The 17,531-nt window shown below is 41.3% G+C and overlaps 1 protein-coding gene and 1 long non-coding RNA gene across 2 annotated transcripts in view; one reads left to right on the top strand and one right to left on the bottom strand.

Annotated features, from left to right (window-relative positions):
- tyrp1b (tyrosinase-related protein 1b) overlaps nucleotides 1-4,141 on the bottom strand; it is a 6,729-nt gene extending 2,588 nt beyond the window's left edge. The window contains exons 1-5 of the mRNA XM_020597130.1: nucleotides 4,061-4,141; nucleotides 2,874-3,235; nucleotides 2,544-2,652; nucleotides 1,865-2,078; nucleotides 1,228-1,432 (exon numbers count right to left, since the gene is read on the bottom strand). Coding sequence (XP_020452786.1) covers nucleotides 1,228-1,432; nucleotides 1,865-2,078; nucleotides 2,544-2,652; nucleotides 2,874-3,235; nucleotides 4,061-4,074 — 904 coding nt within the window. The 5' untranslated portion in view covers nucleotides 4,075-4,141. The remainder of the gene's footprint in view (nucleotides 1-1,227; nucleotides 1,433-1,864; nucleotides 2,079-2,543; nucleotides 2,653-2,873; nucleotides 3,236-4,060) is intronic.
- Nucleotides 1,373-11,373, top strand: LOC109958460 (uncharacterized). The gene is made up of 5 exons (XR_002274675.1): nucleotides 1,373-1,453; nucleotides 1,883-1,972; nucleotides 6,256-6,301; nucleotides 9,143-9,225; nucleotides 10,450-11,373. It is a non-coding gene; the product is annotated as an uncharacterized LOC109958460 (long non-coding RNA).
- The last annotated feature ends 6,158 nt before the right edge of the window (nucleotides 11,374-17,531 follow it).

Raw genomic sequence — 17,531 nt, 5'->3', positions numbered from 1 at the left:
ATGATTGTTAACACTCTGTAATAATTCTTTAGTATATCACTTGTGTGGTGTAGAAGAGAATTATTTATGTCGTGATACTGCTTGCAAACCAATGATGGTAAGATGATGTCATGGGGTAGGACTGGATAAGTCTGACTTCTTCCTACTCCATTCAAGCATGTACTAGGTATAAGCAAATTGATAAGGGATTAGCATTTGTTGGATATGTGTAAAATTATGTATGTTGATATATCAACTGTCTTTACATGCTTGAAAGAATAAATCAAATCAAAATCAAAAGTCAACAGTAGTGAGTGGGAGCTTTTCTTTCTTTCCTCTTGCATGATCCCTTTCTTTTTTGTACTTTCCCTCCTACACACAAGCACATAAACAGAAGACTACATAACTGAGTTGTCTGTCTGTTTGATGATTATTCCATCAGATCAAAGAAGCCAGCAGACTGCTAGATTCATGTCTTCAACAAGAACATGCACAAATGATTTCCCCCCCAAAAAATTCCCATTTAGATCTTGCTTGTTGATGCGAGAAATACCGAGTCTGTCCTGACTCTCTAAGAGGATTAATGAGACCGACCACTCACGTGCTCTACTTGTTATGAAACTTCCTCAGGTTTATCCTCATACATACAGTGCTGTTAAAAAAGGACCCACTTTTATCTGTTTGTAGCAGAGCTACAGTGAAAGAGGATTGACATTCTTAACTACTCCACAAATCCAGGTGGGAAAAAAAATACTATATGAATGAGATTTATTTGAAAATTGCAGCAAAGGTGGTGATTTAATGTTGTAATCTGGTGCCACCGTGGAATGAGATCCAATCCCTGCCAATCGGATCACTGAAAGTCTATGTTCATGCATAGTTTGCTTGTTTTACCCTGAGGCACTGGACCCACTGGGAATAAACACTTGAAAAATTGCTGTACTGTATTCTCATGCCTGCTATGGACAAATTAGGCTCACTGAATGCATTGGGCAGTACTTTGGATGCATACAGCAACTCGGAGGGCAATGTTTAACAAGTAGAGATGTTTCGAACAAATTGTAGTAATAGGGAGCCATAATAAATGCAGCACAACAGCTGTGAGGTATTATTTATAGCAGCTTATGTTCTACATGCGCTCTTTATGAGCTTTGTGCCCTCTTTTCTGTTGCAGTTGAGAATACGCTTGTGTGTCAGCACTGCTCCCTTGCACAGTGCGACACAGCGTGTTTCACTGACTGCCCTTACTGTTGCAGATGGTGCCCAAAGTGTCGTAGTCGTCAACACGCTCGCAGATGACCCTCCACTGGGAGAACACAGAGTTGGGGCTGATGGAGTTCATGTCGAAGGTGCTTCTGGCACCCAGCAGGTCATCGGTGCAGATGTCACACCTGCTACCTCCGACAGCAAAGTTCCAGTAGGGGAGGGCGAAAGAGGGGTCGCCCAGCATGTCCTGTGGAAGATTGAGTAAAGGGTGAAGGCAGATGTATTTCTTTACACATACACGCGGATGATCCATCCATGAACATCTCTCCTGAGCTAATTTTTTTTCACACGTCTTCACTTCCTTTGTGCTTTATATGTTCAATTATCACCACTTTTCACATTTTTTCATACCATTTACCACCTCAGTATATTTCTGTTTCACTGTCTCTTCTCCTTCCTCCCTGCTCCTCCTTTTTCCTCTAGGACTGCTTTTTGTGCCATTTCCATCTTTTCAAATCCCCACACACACTTTCCTTCCTTCCCTTACAGTACATCCCTGCTCCTGTTCTCACTTCCTCCACCTCTTCATCAACCCAAAATCCTCCTCTGTTTCCTCTTTCCCCTCTACACAATCCACACACCCCACCCCCCTTTTTTTCCATCTCTCCTCCATATTCACCTGCATGTCTCTCTCCAGTTGCAGCAGATGAAAACGGTGCCAGGTGACAAACCCCGGGCCCTCGTGGGAGAAGTCTATGCCTCCAAAGCTGGTCTGGCCTGGCCCCAGGTAGGTTTTACCGACGGAGTAGTAATGGCTCCAAACAAAGTAGTTATAAATGGTGATGTTCTCAAACTGCGTGGTGTTATCATCAGGCCCAAACACCTCCTGGTACCTAATGAGGGAAAGAACATGTCACCTCATGAAATTTTTTTTTTTCCACACTATTCTAAGAGCGTGTTTATCTTTTTTTTTTTTTAATGGAGAAACAGAAGTCAAGGTGGCAAATACAAATTGGTAGACACTGTATGAGCATACATTTAGTTTCTGTGTGTTGGGGACTTTAATACAGGAGAAATAACATTTTCTGGTTAGGAGGTTAAAAGCTGAGAACTGCTTCAAAAATGAATTTACTACAGTCTGCAGTTGCCTTGGAAGGAGGGTATTTTACACAGAAGATAAATACTCCTGCCTATGCTGATAATTTGCTCTCTCTCCCACCTCCAGCAAAACCAAGCTCAGAGTAAAGATCAACCTTCCTATGAAATTATGTAATTAAATTCATTTTCAAGTTTTATTAGAATGATTCTTATTATCAATACAGAATGAGTGGAACATATTTGTTCAAATGCGTATGTACCGTCTTGTACAGATGACTAGGTCAGGGTGGACAGTCTTCTTAGCTTGGTCCAGAGCGTTCACAAATGCCTGCTTCTGAGCTGTGCTCATCTGCATGATATTCCTCCTCACTGGGGTGGGATTAATGGGGTGGAGGATGACAGGAGGGCAGGGAGGAACAGAATGAGGGTTTGTTGAGGGATGGGAGGAGCCAAGGAAGGGGGAAGAAAGGAAAATGATATTAAAAATTAACATAGACATTTCTTTTTTCTAACATTACATTCTGCCTTCATTCTCTGGGCTGATGTATTTTCCTGTGTCCTATGAGTTTACACAGTGTCCCTTATCTTACCCACTGAGATCCTCTGATCACAGTTTGGTCCAGCCAGCCCATGTCGGCATCGCCCACAGTTGTAGCCACTGAAATTCCCATTACACTCGCAAGTGCGGTTGAAAAATCTCAGTGGCCACCTCTCCCTGTCATCACGCCCAGCATAAGGGTACTGGGGTCCGTGGCGCCGGTTGTCCGCTGCGATGGCCACACAGCGCCCCCTTTCTGTGCTGGAGCCACACTCGTCCCCTGCCACCCCCGTAGGAGATGGGCAGCACTGGCCGCTTCGCAGCCCCTCTGGGGTAACGCATTCCCGGGGAAACTGGGCCACCGTTAGGGTGGCACACAGGGTCACCACCGTGAGACCTGCTCTCCACATACTACTGTATTTCAGAGGGAGGGAAGATGAAAGAGATTTTATTAATTTTTTTTTAGGCACAAATTTAGATGTGAGAATAAAGTAGGTCAGGAATTATAGAAACAGAGTAGACATGTCGTACATGTTGAGAGTTGTTGTTTTCTGTCCACCTGTCAATATATTTCTAAACCACTTACAGTTTCATGTTCGGGGTTGTGAGGGGCTGGAACCACACTTTTGGTAGAATAGGTTGAATAAAGATAAAAAGCTCAATACACTGCAGACATACATGTCCATTAAACTCAAGAACAGCACACTTGGTTTGAGTGTAATGTTATTTTGAAAACTTCCCTTCACACACGCCCCTGCAGGCAACAGCAGTCATTATTCATAATTCACAAAGCCTTTAACTTTTTAAAGTTCAGAAATGCTTTTGACAGTAGATGGCAGGCGATTATTTGTTTCAACCTTTTATGTAGTTGGATTTGCTTTGTTTTGTTTTTTTAAAGCTTGTTGATTAGGAATGAATGAAGGAGAGCCTAATAGTTTGACAGGAGCAGTTATTTTATAACAAAATGATGATGACAGCCACCCAAAAAAAGTTCACATTTAAAACCAACTTGTTTAGATAATAAATGCGCTGCTCATTCATAATACTTAGCCAGTGCTGGTACTGTTGTATGTTTTCAACTGCAGTAAAAACCTGATTTTCATTCTTTAATTTTGCCAGTAGCTTAACTATACATTAATCTCTTTCCATTTTGTCTGTAAGCACTACTGAAGCTAGTATACTTATTGCATTCTACAGTGCATTATGTGCATAGTCATCAGTGTAATGCGTTTCGCCTACCTCTGACTGTGCATGTTGCTCCTCTGTCTGCAGAACTGTAGCCCCCTACCCCCAAGAGTCAGCCCATTCGCCTTTCCTGGATTAAATAGCTATCAAGCACATGACCAGACCTTTCTGAGGGCTATGTAAACACAAACACAGTGCACACACAGTTTCACTTGAGGGTTCAAGTGTCCCCCCCCCCCCCACTTTTCATTCATTTGTCTTGTGATCATAGCTCAAAAAATGCCAGTCTGTGTGGTTACTCGTATAAAAGATTTAACTGTGAGATAGCATTTATGCTGAAGTCATACTTGAGGAAATTTCCTCTCTTTCATCCCAGTAACAACACGGTTTTGGCTTGTTATCTGTGCAGAGGCAGACGGGTGTGTGGGGGACATTTCTTGATCATTTGTTTGTACAAGTTAGTCACTTGTTCCATTTAATTATTTGTATGATCAAATTATCAAAAAAAACAGAAGGAGAAAGAGGGAGAGAGTTGTGAAGAAAAAAACTGAAGGAGTTTGAAGACTTGAGAACACAAAGGAAAAAGAAACAGTCATCCTTATGACTTATGAAGCCAGTTACCATAGCCACTGAAACATCAACATGGATGACAGTCCTCTCTCCTAGATCTGGGAAATAGCACTAACTATCATGATACAGTGTAAAGCACATGTAGATGAAATAATAGAATATACTAGAGCAGATTCTGCTGTGTATTGTTGTACTGTTATAATATTTAACACGGCACCATTAGACATCCAGCAGTACAGCCAACAAAGTAAATCTACTGCTAAATCCACACTGCAGCCCCAACATGTAAGTTGCTTATTAGGAAATGAATATTGAAGTTCTGACCTAAGATGTCAGATTTAGGTGTTTAATCATTTAACTTCAACATAGTTTTACAAGGCATTGTGTTTTTTGTTTCTACAGTAAAATTTCTACAGTTTCAATAATATGGTCACATTTTGGATTTGTTCACCTATTGTCCCTAATGGACTTGAAGTAATTTTAAATGTGCAACAAGTGATGCCACTGCATCATGTCTCATGTTTTGTTAAATCCAGAGTAGTGTGTCCATAGCCCACCTTTTACTCTGTGGCTAGCTCTGCGCTATGGGGTTCATTTGTAACCTGCACAACTACTTCACCTTAAAATTTAGTGTCAGTGTTCCATACAGTGATTTAAAAAGAAAAAAATCCTGGTTTTCACTGCTCAATGTGCAAATGAAAGAAAAAAAGATTAGCAAAACATTAGAACATTCATATCTTGCAGAACAGCTATAGAAAAATTCCTACTGGGAGGTAATATTATTTTAATTTGGTACCACTCAAATCGCGACGATGATACAAAAGTCTGGTGTTATGTAGAATAAAAATCAAATCAAGATTCATCATCTTGATTAATGAGAAATCCATTTTGTAGGCTGAGGTTGTGCAGATATGGTACTCTGTGTTACGGCCAAAGCACTGCGAATGAATCTCATGGAGTTGCTGATGAAATGCTAAAATGGTTTACATCCCCTGCCCCTTTTTACATTCTTTTAAACAGCTTTGTACAGTATAACTGATGTGGTCAGTATGAAAAGCATGTTTGTAAGCCTAAACCCATAGACATCCAACTAGATCCATAACATTTTTATCACATTTAAACATTTTTGTCACATTTATACATTTTTGTTAAACTTACAAAATGTGCATTCACACAAGACTGGGCTCCAGTTGGACCCTTCAGAGAACGAAAGTCCTGAGGTCTTGTGAGGAGTCTGGTCGTGGTCTGGTGTTGGCTGACTCCTCTGTGGAGCTGGGCGAGAGGTCTGACATGGCTACTGCATGCTGCTGTTGGGTGTGGGGCAAGGTTAAAGCCACATCAGGTGGATCAAGTGCAGTTATCCTGACGGAGACGGCAGGAGGGCAGAGATTAACGGTTGTAATAGATAGATAGCAGAAAAAAACCTGTGAGATAGCACAAATAGTGACAGGCAGTGCATGTGATAGAAGCGACAATACAAATACAAATACAGATACAAATGATGATCGGATCTGCTCATTCTGATGGGACACTTGAGGTATCAGCAGATGCAAATACAACTTAATTTGCTTTGTAGGCTGTAGGCTTCATAATGGCTGTCAAAGTGCTGTTGAATATGCTGCTGTAAGCGACTGCTGATATTCTCACTGCATGGTCTGTTTATGTAACTTCCACAACAGATGGAGGAGCCTACAAACCTGTGGTGGTGGAAGGAGATTCTGGGAGGTAATGACACACCAAGATATAAATGGATCACTTGACATTATTGGTTAATTGCAGGTGACGCTGACCTGGGTGGGGGAAAAAAGTGCTGAATACATTTGAACATGCCCTAGATGACTTATCCTCAAGGGGACTCAGATGGCTACAGTATCTTCATGTCTTTCCAGATGTATAAAGCATGTATGCTGAACAACTGCATTTTCTCCGGAGTCCACTGTGGCCATTCCTCTGGTGTAACAATACAGTTCTGCTATCTGCCCAAACTTTTATGTGTTTCACTCATGTACCAGGTTTAATAAATAGCTGCAGCACTGATATTCAAGTTCGGGTGGTTTGACCCAAGATTTGTTCAGCAGCCAAGGCCAGATACAGATCTTCTTTGTGATTGCAAATCTACCATTTTGCTATTGTAAATACTGCTGCTTGACTGTATGTGAGCCCTCTTGTGGCCAAAGTGTGCAGCTGCACTGCTGAGTACTCCGAGCATTTTACCCCTAAACCGACGGGTGAATGTCTGTCATGTCTATTGTTTTTCTTGAATACCTTTCAAACTAATAATGATATTAACATCATTCAAAATGTCACCAGTAGGTTTCCATCATCAAGTAATTATATTATGAGGGTCAAACTATCATGGCAAAAGTGGGAAACGAATTATCATTGCTTTTATGGCATTATGGGGAAACTGAGTTGCCCCTGGCGGAGGTTTGCACTCTCTTGAGTGCTGTTTTGTTCTCTATGTGGTCTCAATCTTATGCTAGTTTGATTTCCACAAGTTTCATTTGGTGGTTATACGTTCCAAACTATCCATGATTTCCATAAAGCTTTTCTCATGGCTTTCACAGTATGTATATATTTAGTCATCTGGCATACAAGGAGCACCCCTCTGTCTTTATTGCTCAGATGATACTGCTTAAAATGTGACTTTTACATAGCATTCTTTAAGAGTCTTTTATTGTTTGTTGGCAGTGTTTTTCATGATCCTCTTGATCCTCTTCAGTGATTCCCTCTTCCTACGACAAATCTCTTAACAAGGACACATTTCAAGATGACTCCGTCGACTGCTAAATAATTCAGTGTTGCTTTGTTAGCGTCTGTGCGAGGCACGCATCAAATTTCTCTGTCTTTTGTGCACACTTTCACTTGAACAGCCAACAGACAAGCACTAATAGGATCACATGCACATAACATTATATGAGCACATACTCCCCCCACCCCAACACACACACACACACACACACTTCTATCTTTGTGAGGACACTTATTGACATAATGCATTCCCTAGCCCTTCACCCTTACCTTAATCGTCAAAACTAACTGAACCCTAAAACCAAAGTCTTAACCTTCAAAAAGGTGTTTCAGAAAGTGAGGACCAGCCAAAATGTCCTCACTTTTCAAAAATGGCCTCACTCTGTAGCAAAAATTACTTTTTGGTCCTTATTGTATAGCAAGTACAAGAACACAAACACACACACACACACACACACACATACTGTATATGCAACTTTGGATTATTATTATTAATCCCGCTAATCTGATTGGGAAAATGGTGGATATTGGCCAGTGATTGCTCTGGGTTCACAGGACTCTCACACTCTCATGTGATGCAGTGTGCAGCTGCCTGAGTGCATAGCTGAAAAAACAACCAGAAGGGAATCAGCTGAGAAGCACACAGCGAGTAATTCCTATGAACCACAAGCTTTCAGGTCTGTGCACCACATTTAGTTGGCTGACAGCGGGCAAGTCTGACATCCGGCTAATGATAGCGACAAGGAGACATATACTGTAGAAGTCAGTCTGGAAGTTGCCGAAAATCTGACTCTAAGAAGGGAGAGAGGAAGAGCCTAGCAGAGAGGTGTAGTTTGGCAAAGGCTGAAAACTAGATCTTTGTCATTGCTTCGTTAAATTTATTGGAAGCCGACATCAGAATAGTGTCCGGATCGTTTGTCTTTTTTTTTTATTACTAATAGTATTTTCAGCCATCCCCATACAGAGACTAAAAGTAACAGCAAATTGCCTCTACTCATGGTTAACACAAGTGTCACTGTGTGACCCGTTTCTTCATTAGCAGACACCAAACCTGAGTGTGAGTAGCTAGTGGAAGGTAATGGAAGCTCGCAAAATCTTGCACATATGCTGCGGAGGGTTTAACATGCAGAGCTCTAACATGCAGAAGAACAAGCTAATGCAGGACTTTTGGACAATGACCATGAGCAGAGGCAATTCACTGCCGGTTTTATTCTTTGTACTGAGACTGCTAAAAATACTATTGATATAGAAAATGACTGGCCTTATTCCTTAATCAGCAGTTTTGAATTTTTGTACTCTTCCTTGGGCTTGTCTGCTTTGAAATTGTTTTAGAAAAGTTATATTGTATAAATACTTTACGTTTTAATATATTGAACATTTGGCTGTTAAACTTAATAATGAGTAGAGAAATGTACAGTAGTGTATAGAGTGCAGGTCCAACCATATGTTGCAGGAGGTATCACTGAATCATTTGAGGAGAATAAAAATGGTGTAATGTTACTGTGCAGCCTTTGCAGTTTGAAGATTTTAGATGGATGTGTTAAATAGCACCCTCCCCCGCCATCATCAAAACACACATTAGGAAATATCTTTTGAGAGAATGGTGTTCATCCCTCTAGTGGAATTCCAAAGACTTGAAAAATGCATAAGTCATACTGGAGTGATATGACATTTTATGGTGATTCTTTCCTTTGTTTTACGTGTGTGTGTGTGTGTGTGTGTGTGTGTGTGTGTATGCACTGTTTGTACTTATCTGCCAGCACCATAGATATTTTAAAATGTTTACATACTGTTGAGTGTGTCCATTGACTGCAGGCAGTGTGTCGTCACCGCAGTCACCTCCTGTAGCTGCCTCTGGATCAACACATCTTTGCTCGCATGTCCGCCGAAGAGCTGTGGTACTGCATACACACCCGCATACACACCCACAAACACACAAAATCTCAGATATTACTGTTGTTGCTTACCGCTTGCTTTCTACAAATTAGCTGTGTGTTGCATTCGGCTATGTGGGGAAAAATAAAAACTAGTATAGCTTATTACTGCTGGAAGACCATTCTCTTCTTGTGAACAGCAGAAAATCACTGAACCAATATTAAACACGGCCTCCTCATTTCATCATCTGTGAGTGTGGAAATGTTCGCTACAGCGTGGGCAACATCAGAAGCAATCATGTACCAGCACTACTATAAGTCCCATCTGTGTTTGTAGCACTGCTGGTACAACAGCTAGCAATCACATGGCTTATTTCAGCTATTACAGAAGAAGCACTTGGTCATGGTTGCTACTAATGTGAATGCAGAATCAGTATTATTTAGATTCCCATTCATAAAAAAAAAAAATAAAGGAAATGAGTCACCTTTACAAAGGCTGAGCCAGGACTCAAATTCATGCTACGGTACAGTAAGATTAGGTTTATAACGGAAATCTATTTTTGTATGAAGCTGTTGGATGTATAATGTAACCCAGCCTTTCCAAATTATGACAATGGATGGCAGGTTACAAGAAATTAAGTAAAGCACATTTGGACTGTACTTTCAGTCTATCAGAAAATGTTAGGCTGCAAGACAATATATTTGAGAGGGTGTTCCTGGAGATAAAGTGCACAGAAACCAGTGCTACCTACCCGTTTTTGTTACGACACTTGAGGATATAGATAATGATGACAGCAGTCGCCAAAACTAGGAAGACTGCAGCAGAAATAGCCCCAATCTTCCATGCCTCCAGGCCCGGCTCACTCGTCTCTAAACCGATACATTAAGGCAAAGTGAGAGCACAGAAAGAGAGAGGTATTGAATTCAGGGGTGATTATGTAGTCATTTGCCCATCAAAAATATGAAATCAAATGCATTACAGTTTGGTACAACTAAATCAACCGTCCCTCAGCTGCACACAAAGGAAGCTGACGTTCCATCCATTTTCCATTAACACAACACAGCTTTCCAGAAAAGAGGAAAATACCTTTTTCTTTTTCTTCCTTTAGTATCAAAATGCCTTTTTCTGCTATGTTATTTTACAGTTACAGTACCTTTCAGCTATTTTAAATCACAGTAGCTCAAAGTGGCCTGTGTGTGATACATAGGGACATAGAATATGAAGTAACTACTTTTCTTTCCTTTTAGAGAAGCAGAAAATGGCATATTGTGTTGTGACAAGATGGTCATTCTCCCACCAGTTTGTGTGTTAGCCTGCTGCACAACTAATTCCAGTGGAACATCAACTTGGCCATCCACATGTTTTGCAGGCAGAGCCATGATTATGATCCTTGTTGTTGTTGTTGTTCTTTATTCAGGAAATCTACTCTATTATAGTAGACCCAAACCCATTTATAACCTAAGATCCAGTTCTCTGTGTGCTTGAGAAATACACTGCACAACAAAGAGTTGAATTGCACACATTGTTTTTCTCTCAAAGCTACAGGCAGTTGTAATACATTGCATTTTTATTGTTTCATTTTACCTGTGGTTTCAGCTGTATCTTCCACCAGCTCTCTGGTCTCCCCTGGTTCCTCCCCTTCTGCCTGAGCACGTACAACTAGAACGTCCATCACAAAATTATCTAGTGTAGGTCGTGCTACAGCAGGTTGGTGTGGCACGAGGTCATCGGTCGGGGTGATGATCTCATTGCCATGGTTAGATTTCTCGTTGCCAGGAGTATTTTCACCTGTCATGACCCCACCTAATGGGGATGAGCTCAAGGTGTGGGCCTGGTTCTCAGGGCTCTGCTCTGTGGGGGCATCGGCACCATTTTCAGGCTGTGGGGCTGAGATCACCAACACTTTTAAATGAGGCGTTTGGAATGTGACATGCACATGAACATTAAGCCAAGAGGCCAAGGCTTGGGTTTGCTGAATAGACTTAGGGCAGTGTAGAATAGTGCATAGATGTGCTGTGTGTAGCAGGTAGGTAGGTCTGTAGGTCATGATTTGTATGTATTTGTATGCAGAATGGGTTATAACGTATCAGTGTTTGCATGTGTCACAATAATCAGGTGTTAAGAGAATTTTAGAAATTTAGACTGTTAAATGGTTAATGTTCATGTCAAGATATTACAAGAAAACTTTTTTTTTCCAAGTACTTTCTAACAGAACCTTATTATGATCCTGGAAACAGTTTTAAACTTTGCTTGTTTTCCAAACAAACTGCATGGCTAATACAACAGAAGCAGCCGGTCTAATGCAACTAAATGTTTAAATACAAAAACCATTGCAGCTTTTGGTTTTTGTCCAATTTATGAGCAGGTTTTACATATTTAAAATTTTAGATAGTTAATAGATAAGGTTGCCAGAATGTAAAATTAATATGGCAGATAGAATTTTGGATCTCGTAAATAAAATGGGTATTAACGTGACTAGAAGATTTGGATTTGTTTGGAATTTTGAGGTTTCAGACATCGTTTGTAGGTTTAAGGGGTTTCACCACTGTGAGACCTTATTTCTTTGTGCTTCGTCTTAGTTCAGCGCCTTTCCTACATTTTTGCAACCCTTGTGGAATTACACATATCTCACCTTGATCCTCTGTTTCAGTTCTACGTGAAGTCTCCAAAGTAACTTGCACCTCTTCTCCTTCTTGGGCACCCCCTTCAATCACCAAACCCACTGATTCCTTCTTGATTTCACTCTCTCCGTCTCTTTCTCCTCCTGCTGCTTCCCTAACATCTGTACTTTGCGATTCTTCTTCAGCAGCTCCTCCCTTCACCACCAAATGAACTTGTTTGGCCTCTTCCTCTGGTCCTGCAGCATGATTCACTATGTTTCCCTCTTCCTCCTCCACAACTAACCCTCCTGATACAGTTTGTGTGGTTTCTGGCTCATAATTATCAGAAGGTAGCATGATCACCTCACCTTCCAGTTCATCTGCCTGACTTTTTTCCTCTGATTCTTTCTTTGACCATGCGTCTCCTGTCTGGGCCACATCAACTGCCACCAGGTCAGGGTCGGACTCCTCAGTCTCCTGTTCTGGTTGTCTGCCCAGTGGCACCTCCACTAAAGCTGGTGCTTCCCCAGCCTCCTGTGTTTCTTTTTCAGCTGCTCCTTTATTTTCTGACAACACAGCCTGCTGCTTGTTGTCCTCCTGTACTGCTAAATCCCCTCCTGTTTCTTCTAAAGTAGCTGCCATTTCCTTTACAATCTCCTGCCTGATGTCACTGTTTAGAGACTTATCGATAACCTCCACTTTGTCTACACTTACCGTGATCTCCTCCATAGATCCAGCTGCAGTCTTCCCTTCCATCCTGACAGCTCCTTTCTCCTCCTTAGCTACATGTTCAAATGCATCCACCTCTAGCTCCTGCTCCTCTCCAACACCAGTATCTTCACCCTCCTCCTCTTCCACTGCCTGCTCCAACACCTCTTTCTCTGTGCCTACTTCAGCCTCTTCATTTTCAGCCCCCTCTTCAACCACTTCCTGCACTGCTTCCTCATCCCCTTTCACTTCTCCCCCTCCTTTCACGTGCCCCAGAGCTGCCTCCACCACCCTCTCCAGCAGCTCCTTTAGCACTTGCTCTACCCCAAGACCCTCCACCTGCTCTGAGGCCTTATCTACAACCTGCTGCACTTCCTTCAGGCTAAGAGGGGCCACTGCTGGCACCATATCTGCAGGGGGCACCTCTGTTTCCTGGGGTAAGGCCGGGTTATCTTGAAGGGTGACCATGGTTGAGGGTTGGATGGAGGTAGACAGACCTAGTAAGGATGTGTGAAACATTTTTAATGCGTTGTAACAGCCCTAAACACCTCAACAAACTTGGAATATATGATTAGTGGAGTTTTGTGTTATATTGGTACTGATGATGAAGGAACGTTGATCAACCAAGGACTATGGTTATGCTATATTGTATATAATGACAAACATGGTGCTGTGCCACAGCTTGAGAAATTTAGAGACATTCCATGTGCCTGCTGTTGATTGTTTGATTACATAATTGATACTTTAATAAATACTGATTTGTTCTTTTGCGCCTTCATTGAATCACTTATTTGTTGAATCAAAATACAAATATAGAGGAGTGTAGCACATCACATGTTGAAACAAGGCTGTTGGTTTAAAAAAAAATCCAGTTTTGGTTTGGAGTCAGTGTTCATGTTTTTTTCCATCAAAATACAAAGCTGTTATCAAATAGATAATTGAACCTGTTTTCACAATGCCACCCTACCTTCACTTGTGCAATGCTGTATCAACAAAACCACCAGGAAGCCTTTCAAAAAGCAGTAGTCCATGTTGTCAGAAAAAAACATGAAAAATATACTCCAAAATAACCCCAGTCTCTCTTAGGAAAACACTCGTTACCTCCCTTTGTTCCTTCAGTCCTGCTCAGAAATGTTTAAGTGTGTACATGTACACCACCACCAGACATTCACCGAGTGTGTAGACACTGGATGTTTGGACAGTAAATTGGGCCTGGGCAAGGAGGGTGATGTTAGCAGGTGACACTGATATGAGGGAGGGTGAAAAACATTGCTGTGCTAAATATTGCCATCCTGAGGTGCCTTCATACCACCAGGTGTCTGTAGAGCAGTTTTGGGGAGGGGGTTAAAAGTAGCATTTCAATGTTGAATGCTTTTGAGACCCTTTCAAGTGCTGTGGTCAAACTTAGACGGCATGTCGCACACACTGAACTCTGCAGCAGCAATTATATGTGGCGTGTGAGTTTAGGGTGTGATGTTTCTTGTCATAGAGCTAGAGAAAATAGATCCGAGTGCAACACAGCACTATTGTAGGTATAATAATAGCACAATGCACCTGACATTCACACCTGAATAGAGGTATTCCCTTGAGTTAGCATTTCAGGCAGACTATGTGAAATTGCTTTTGTGTGTGTGTGTGTGTGTGTGTGTGTGAGTGTGTGTGTGTGTGTGTGTTACTGGTGTTTTCCTTTATTTCTGCTAAACTATACACATATACTTCTGTCATAGCCGTCTTGAGTATAAAGCAAAGATTAGAACAATATAGTAATGCGTAATGCTATCCAGCTGTTTGGTTATCTAATAGATATCCATGCCTGTCATGTTATGTAATACAAAGAATGTTTGTTATAGGTCTAGTGTGTCCCTGTTCAGTCTAACAAGGGCATGGCTAGTGTAGAAATACGCAGAAATCTGAAGCAGGTGTTACAATAATTGGGATCTGTCTGTAAACATACAGTATCAGCTATATTGTATTGCTAGAGGCAATGAAAAATCCCCACTTGAGTTGCTGTGCAGCAGTTTATTTATATTCATATCCAGGTTAGCATCATTGAGACATCCCAAGTGTGCATAACAAGCACTTGGACTCAAGTGTCTGAAATTTTCTCTGTGCAGCATAAGACTGAACATCTGTGTTTTCCACTCACTAATATGTCATCATATATTGGTGATGTGTGATGATATTCATGGTTGTGTTAATGCATCAAAGCATCCAGATCTATATTGTATGAACAGTTCAGGACCGAAGGGCTGACATGACATACTGCAGTGGAGGAAATGGGCTGTTGCTGAGCGGGCTTAGGTTTTTTTTTGTTTTTTTTTACTGTGCTTCACCATTGTAGAGATAACTGTGACAGTCTATAGGTCCACCACTACAGTCTAGGCTGGAATATATCAGCAACTGTTGGATTACCATTACATTTGGTAGAAGCATTCATATGGGTCCATGAATGAAGTATAAATTACCTGTCATAGTTCATCCTGGGTTTTGGATAATGTGTCTTTTGTGCTCTTGTGAGTGCTTTTCCCTGCACCATTTTCACATTCACATAATTGTAAATAGATAAAGACAGTAGCCAGTTCATAGCGCAGTGGTCGGCTGTGGAGAGACGGTACATACTCTTGTTGCAGCTCTTGCTGCTTTTTACTAAGTTGAACGTGTAAATTTGTGGGATGATGCTTCACTCCCTTTTCTTTTACACACACTGAGGATGAAACTATGTAAAAGGAAGCAGAGGAGGTGGAACCAGCCAGCCAGAGTTTTAGATGCACGGCCTTTTACTGAGTTGCACAGAGTCATCGATGCTCAGACTCATTTAAGTGAATTTAAATTCAGGCACTTAATTGGTAATTTATTGTCATGCTAAATGCTCTGTGACAAAATGAATAGATCCTTTTTATACTTAAATAGTTTTGTTCATTAATGGCTGTCAGTGGGAAGTAAGGACTGATGTTTAAGGTGATAAATTTAAAATGAGTGTATTATAGATTCAAATGGATTAAATGTTGCAGGGTTGTTGAGTTAAAATGTGTAACTAGCATCTTTTCCTTCCAGGTAAAGACATTAGTCGTCGGTCTGCCCCTCACTGCCCCAGTCCTCTGAGTAAAATATTATGCTTTTGATACAGTATACTGTATCATAGGATGCTGCCCTGTGATCTGCTCTTCTGGGAAGCTCTAGTGTTTCTCTCCTTTCAATGAAATCAGCTGACCCCGGCCAAAGGCACCAGTGACTCTCGTGCTGGAAGACCAGTGTGACAAAACTATAAACCTGTGTCATGAAACCAGTGAGACTTCTTATCCCGCCAGCTTGTTATCTTGCTGGCTTCCCAGCAGGAGCGCTGACAGTCTGCTCTAAGCTATGAAACAAACGATGGAGATAATAGAGACTTTTTTGCTTTTACTGTTGTCATAAGGACATGTCAGTGTTGCTCTCTGTGGTCTTTGTGTTGCTTTTGAAGCCACAGGGGGTGCCACACAGCGATCTCTGCTTCAGTTTGATTTACTTGACAATTCAGTGCCAAATCTGTACTTCTGCATATCAAGCGCTTCTGTTCTTTGACTCAAAACAAACCATAGATAGAAACTTCTACATGAGGGCTACAGAGGAGCAGCAAACCATATATGAATTGTTTTCCTCCCAGCTTCTTGACTTCTTGATTATTTTTTCCTAACTTTCTGATCTCTCGCTTTAACTCATTCATGAATGTAGGAGGTTAAGTCTGAAAAGTTAATATCATTACTTGTGTTTCACATTGTGCTTTGTGCTACCAGGCAGTAGCGCTCCATACTTGACTTGTGACTGGACTGCAAAGGTTACAGCCACCTGACACTCTTTACATCTTAACGCAGACACGCATTCCTATACAGTCACACAAAGTGAGGACTCTTAGTACTGCACACACTGTGTAGTATTGTAAAACTTCATTAAAGTGGAGTTTCACATAGCTTTTATTGTGGCACTTAAAACAATACTCTCATTCACAAGTGAAAAAGTGCAAAATATGTATTTTATTAGGACCCCTAAAAACTGTCTTGAATGAAATCACACCTTCATGTAGAGAAACTGGCAGAGACCCTTAAATGCTACTATCTCTCTCTCTCTCAGGTTTCCTCAAAGGACCTCAGCGGTTAGAGTCTTCTTACTATATATTATTTAGTAAACCCAAATAATCTTGGAGAATGTGAAACTGGTGCCTGCTTGTATCTTCTGAGGGCCGTCTATGTTTGGCACTGGGAGGAGCAGCAGCCTGTGCAGCAAAGGAGTTGCTGTCTGTATTTCACATGTCAGTGTTGGCATTTCAGATGTGCTCTCCATGAAAACAGGGCGGTCGAGGTGAGCAATCAATGCTAACATCCACCCTCTCCTAGTCCGCTGTCCAACTATTGATTCACAGAATAAGTACTACACATCCAGCTGCACAGAACACTTGTGTTTACATACACTATGTGCAAGTCAAGACAAAAGCTTATCCTATCAACATAAGTAATATGAGGAATAGTGAATGATATGCAGCAATCTGATGCATGACTAAGCAGTTCAGTTTATCAAAGAATTTGTCTTTTTGTTTGTGACAGTAGCCTCAGAAACTGGCTGTTGATGCTAGGAACAAGTGTTTTGTGAAGTTTGTTGGTTAAAAGCACCCTAAACCAGGCTCAGACAATATTTTCAAGCCTTTAGCTCTGGATTTACGGCTTCAGTCCTATTTGTAACACAAAGCTAAGACCAGCAATAGTCAGGAGGTGCGTATGTAGAAATGTCGATGTGTGCCAGGCATGTGAGGTAATCGCTTCTGCAGGTTTGACATGTGCCACCTGCAGCCACTCTGTGTTCCAGCTGCGTCGTTTTAAATCTGCTGTTTGCTGTACATACAGTATCTGAAGTCATAAGCATTAGCATTTTAAACATGCAACATGTAACTTCACATTGCTCTGAATGTGTCCTTGGTGTCCTCTGTCCTCCAGGACAGTCCAAATGGTTACTTTGGAAGTGTAAGGAGGAGTTCCTAAACACATTGTCCA

The sequence above is a fragment of the Monopterus albus genome, unplaced genomic scaffold, assembly GCF_001952655.1.
Source record: "Monopterus albus unplaced genomic scaffold, M_albus_1.0 scaffold32.1, whole genome shotgun sequence".
NCBI lineage: Eukaryota > Metazoa > Chordata > Actinopteri > Synbranchiformes > Synbranchidae > Monopterus > Monopterus albus.
Note: the sequence above shows the minus strand (reverse complement) of the source record. Positions and strands in the feature narration are given on the sequence as shown.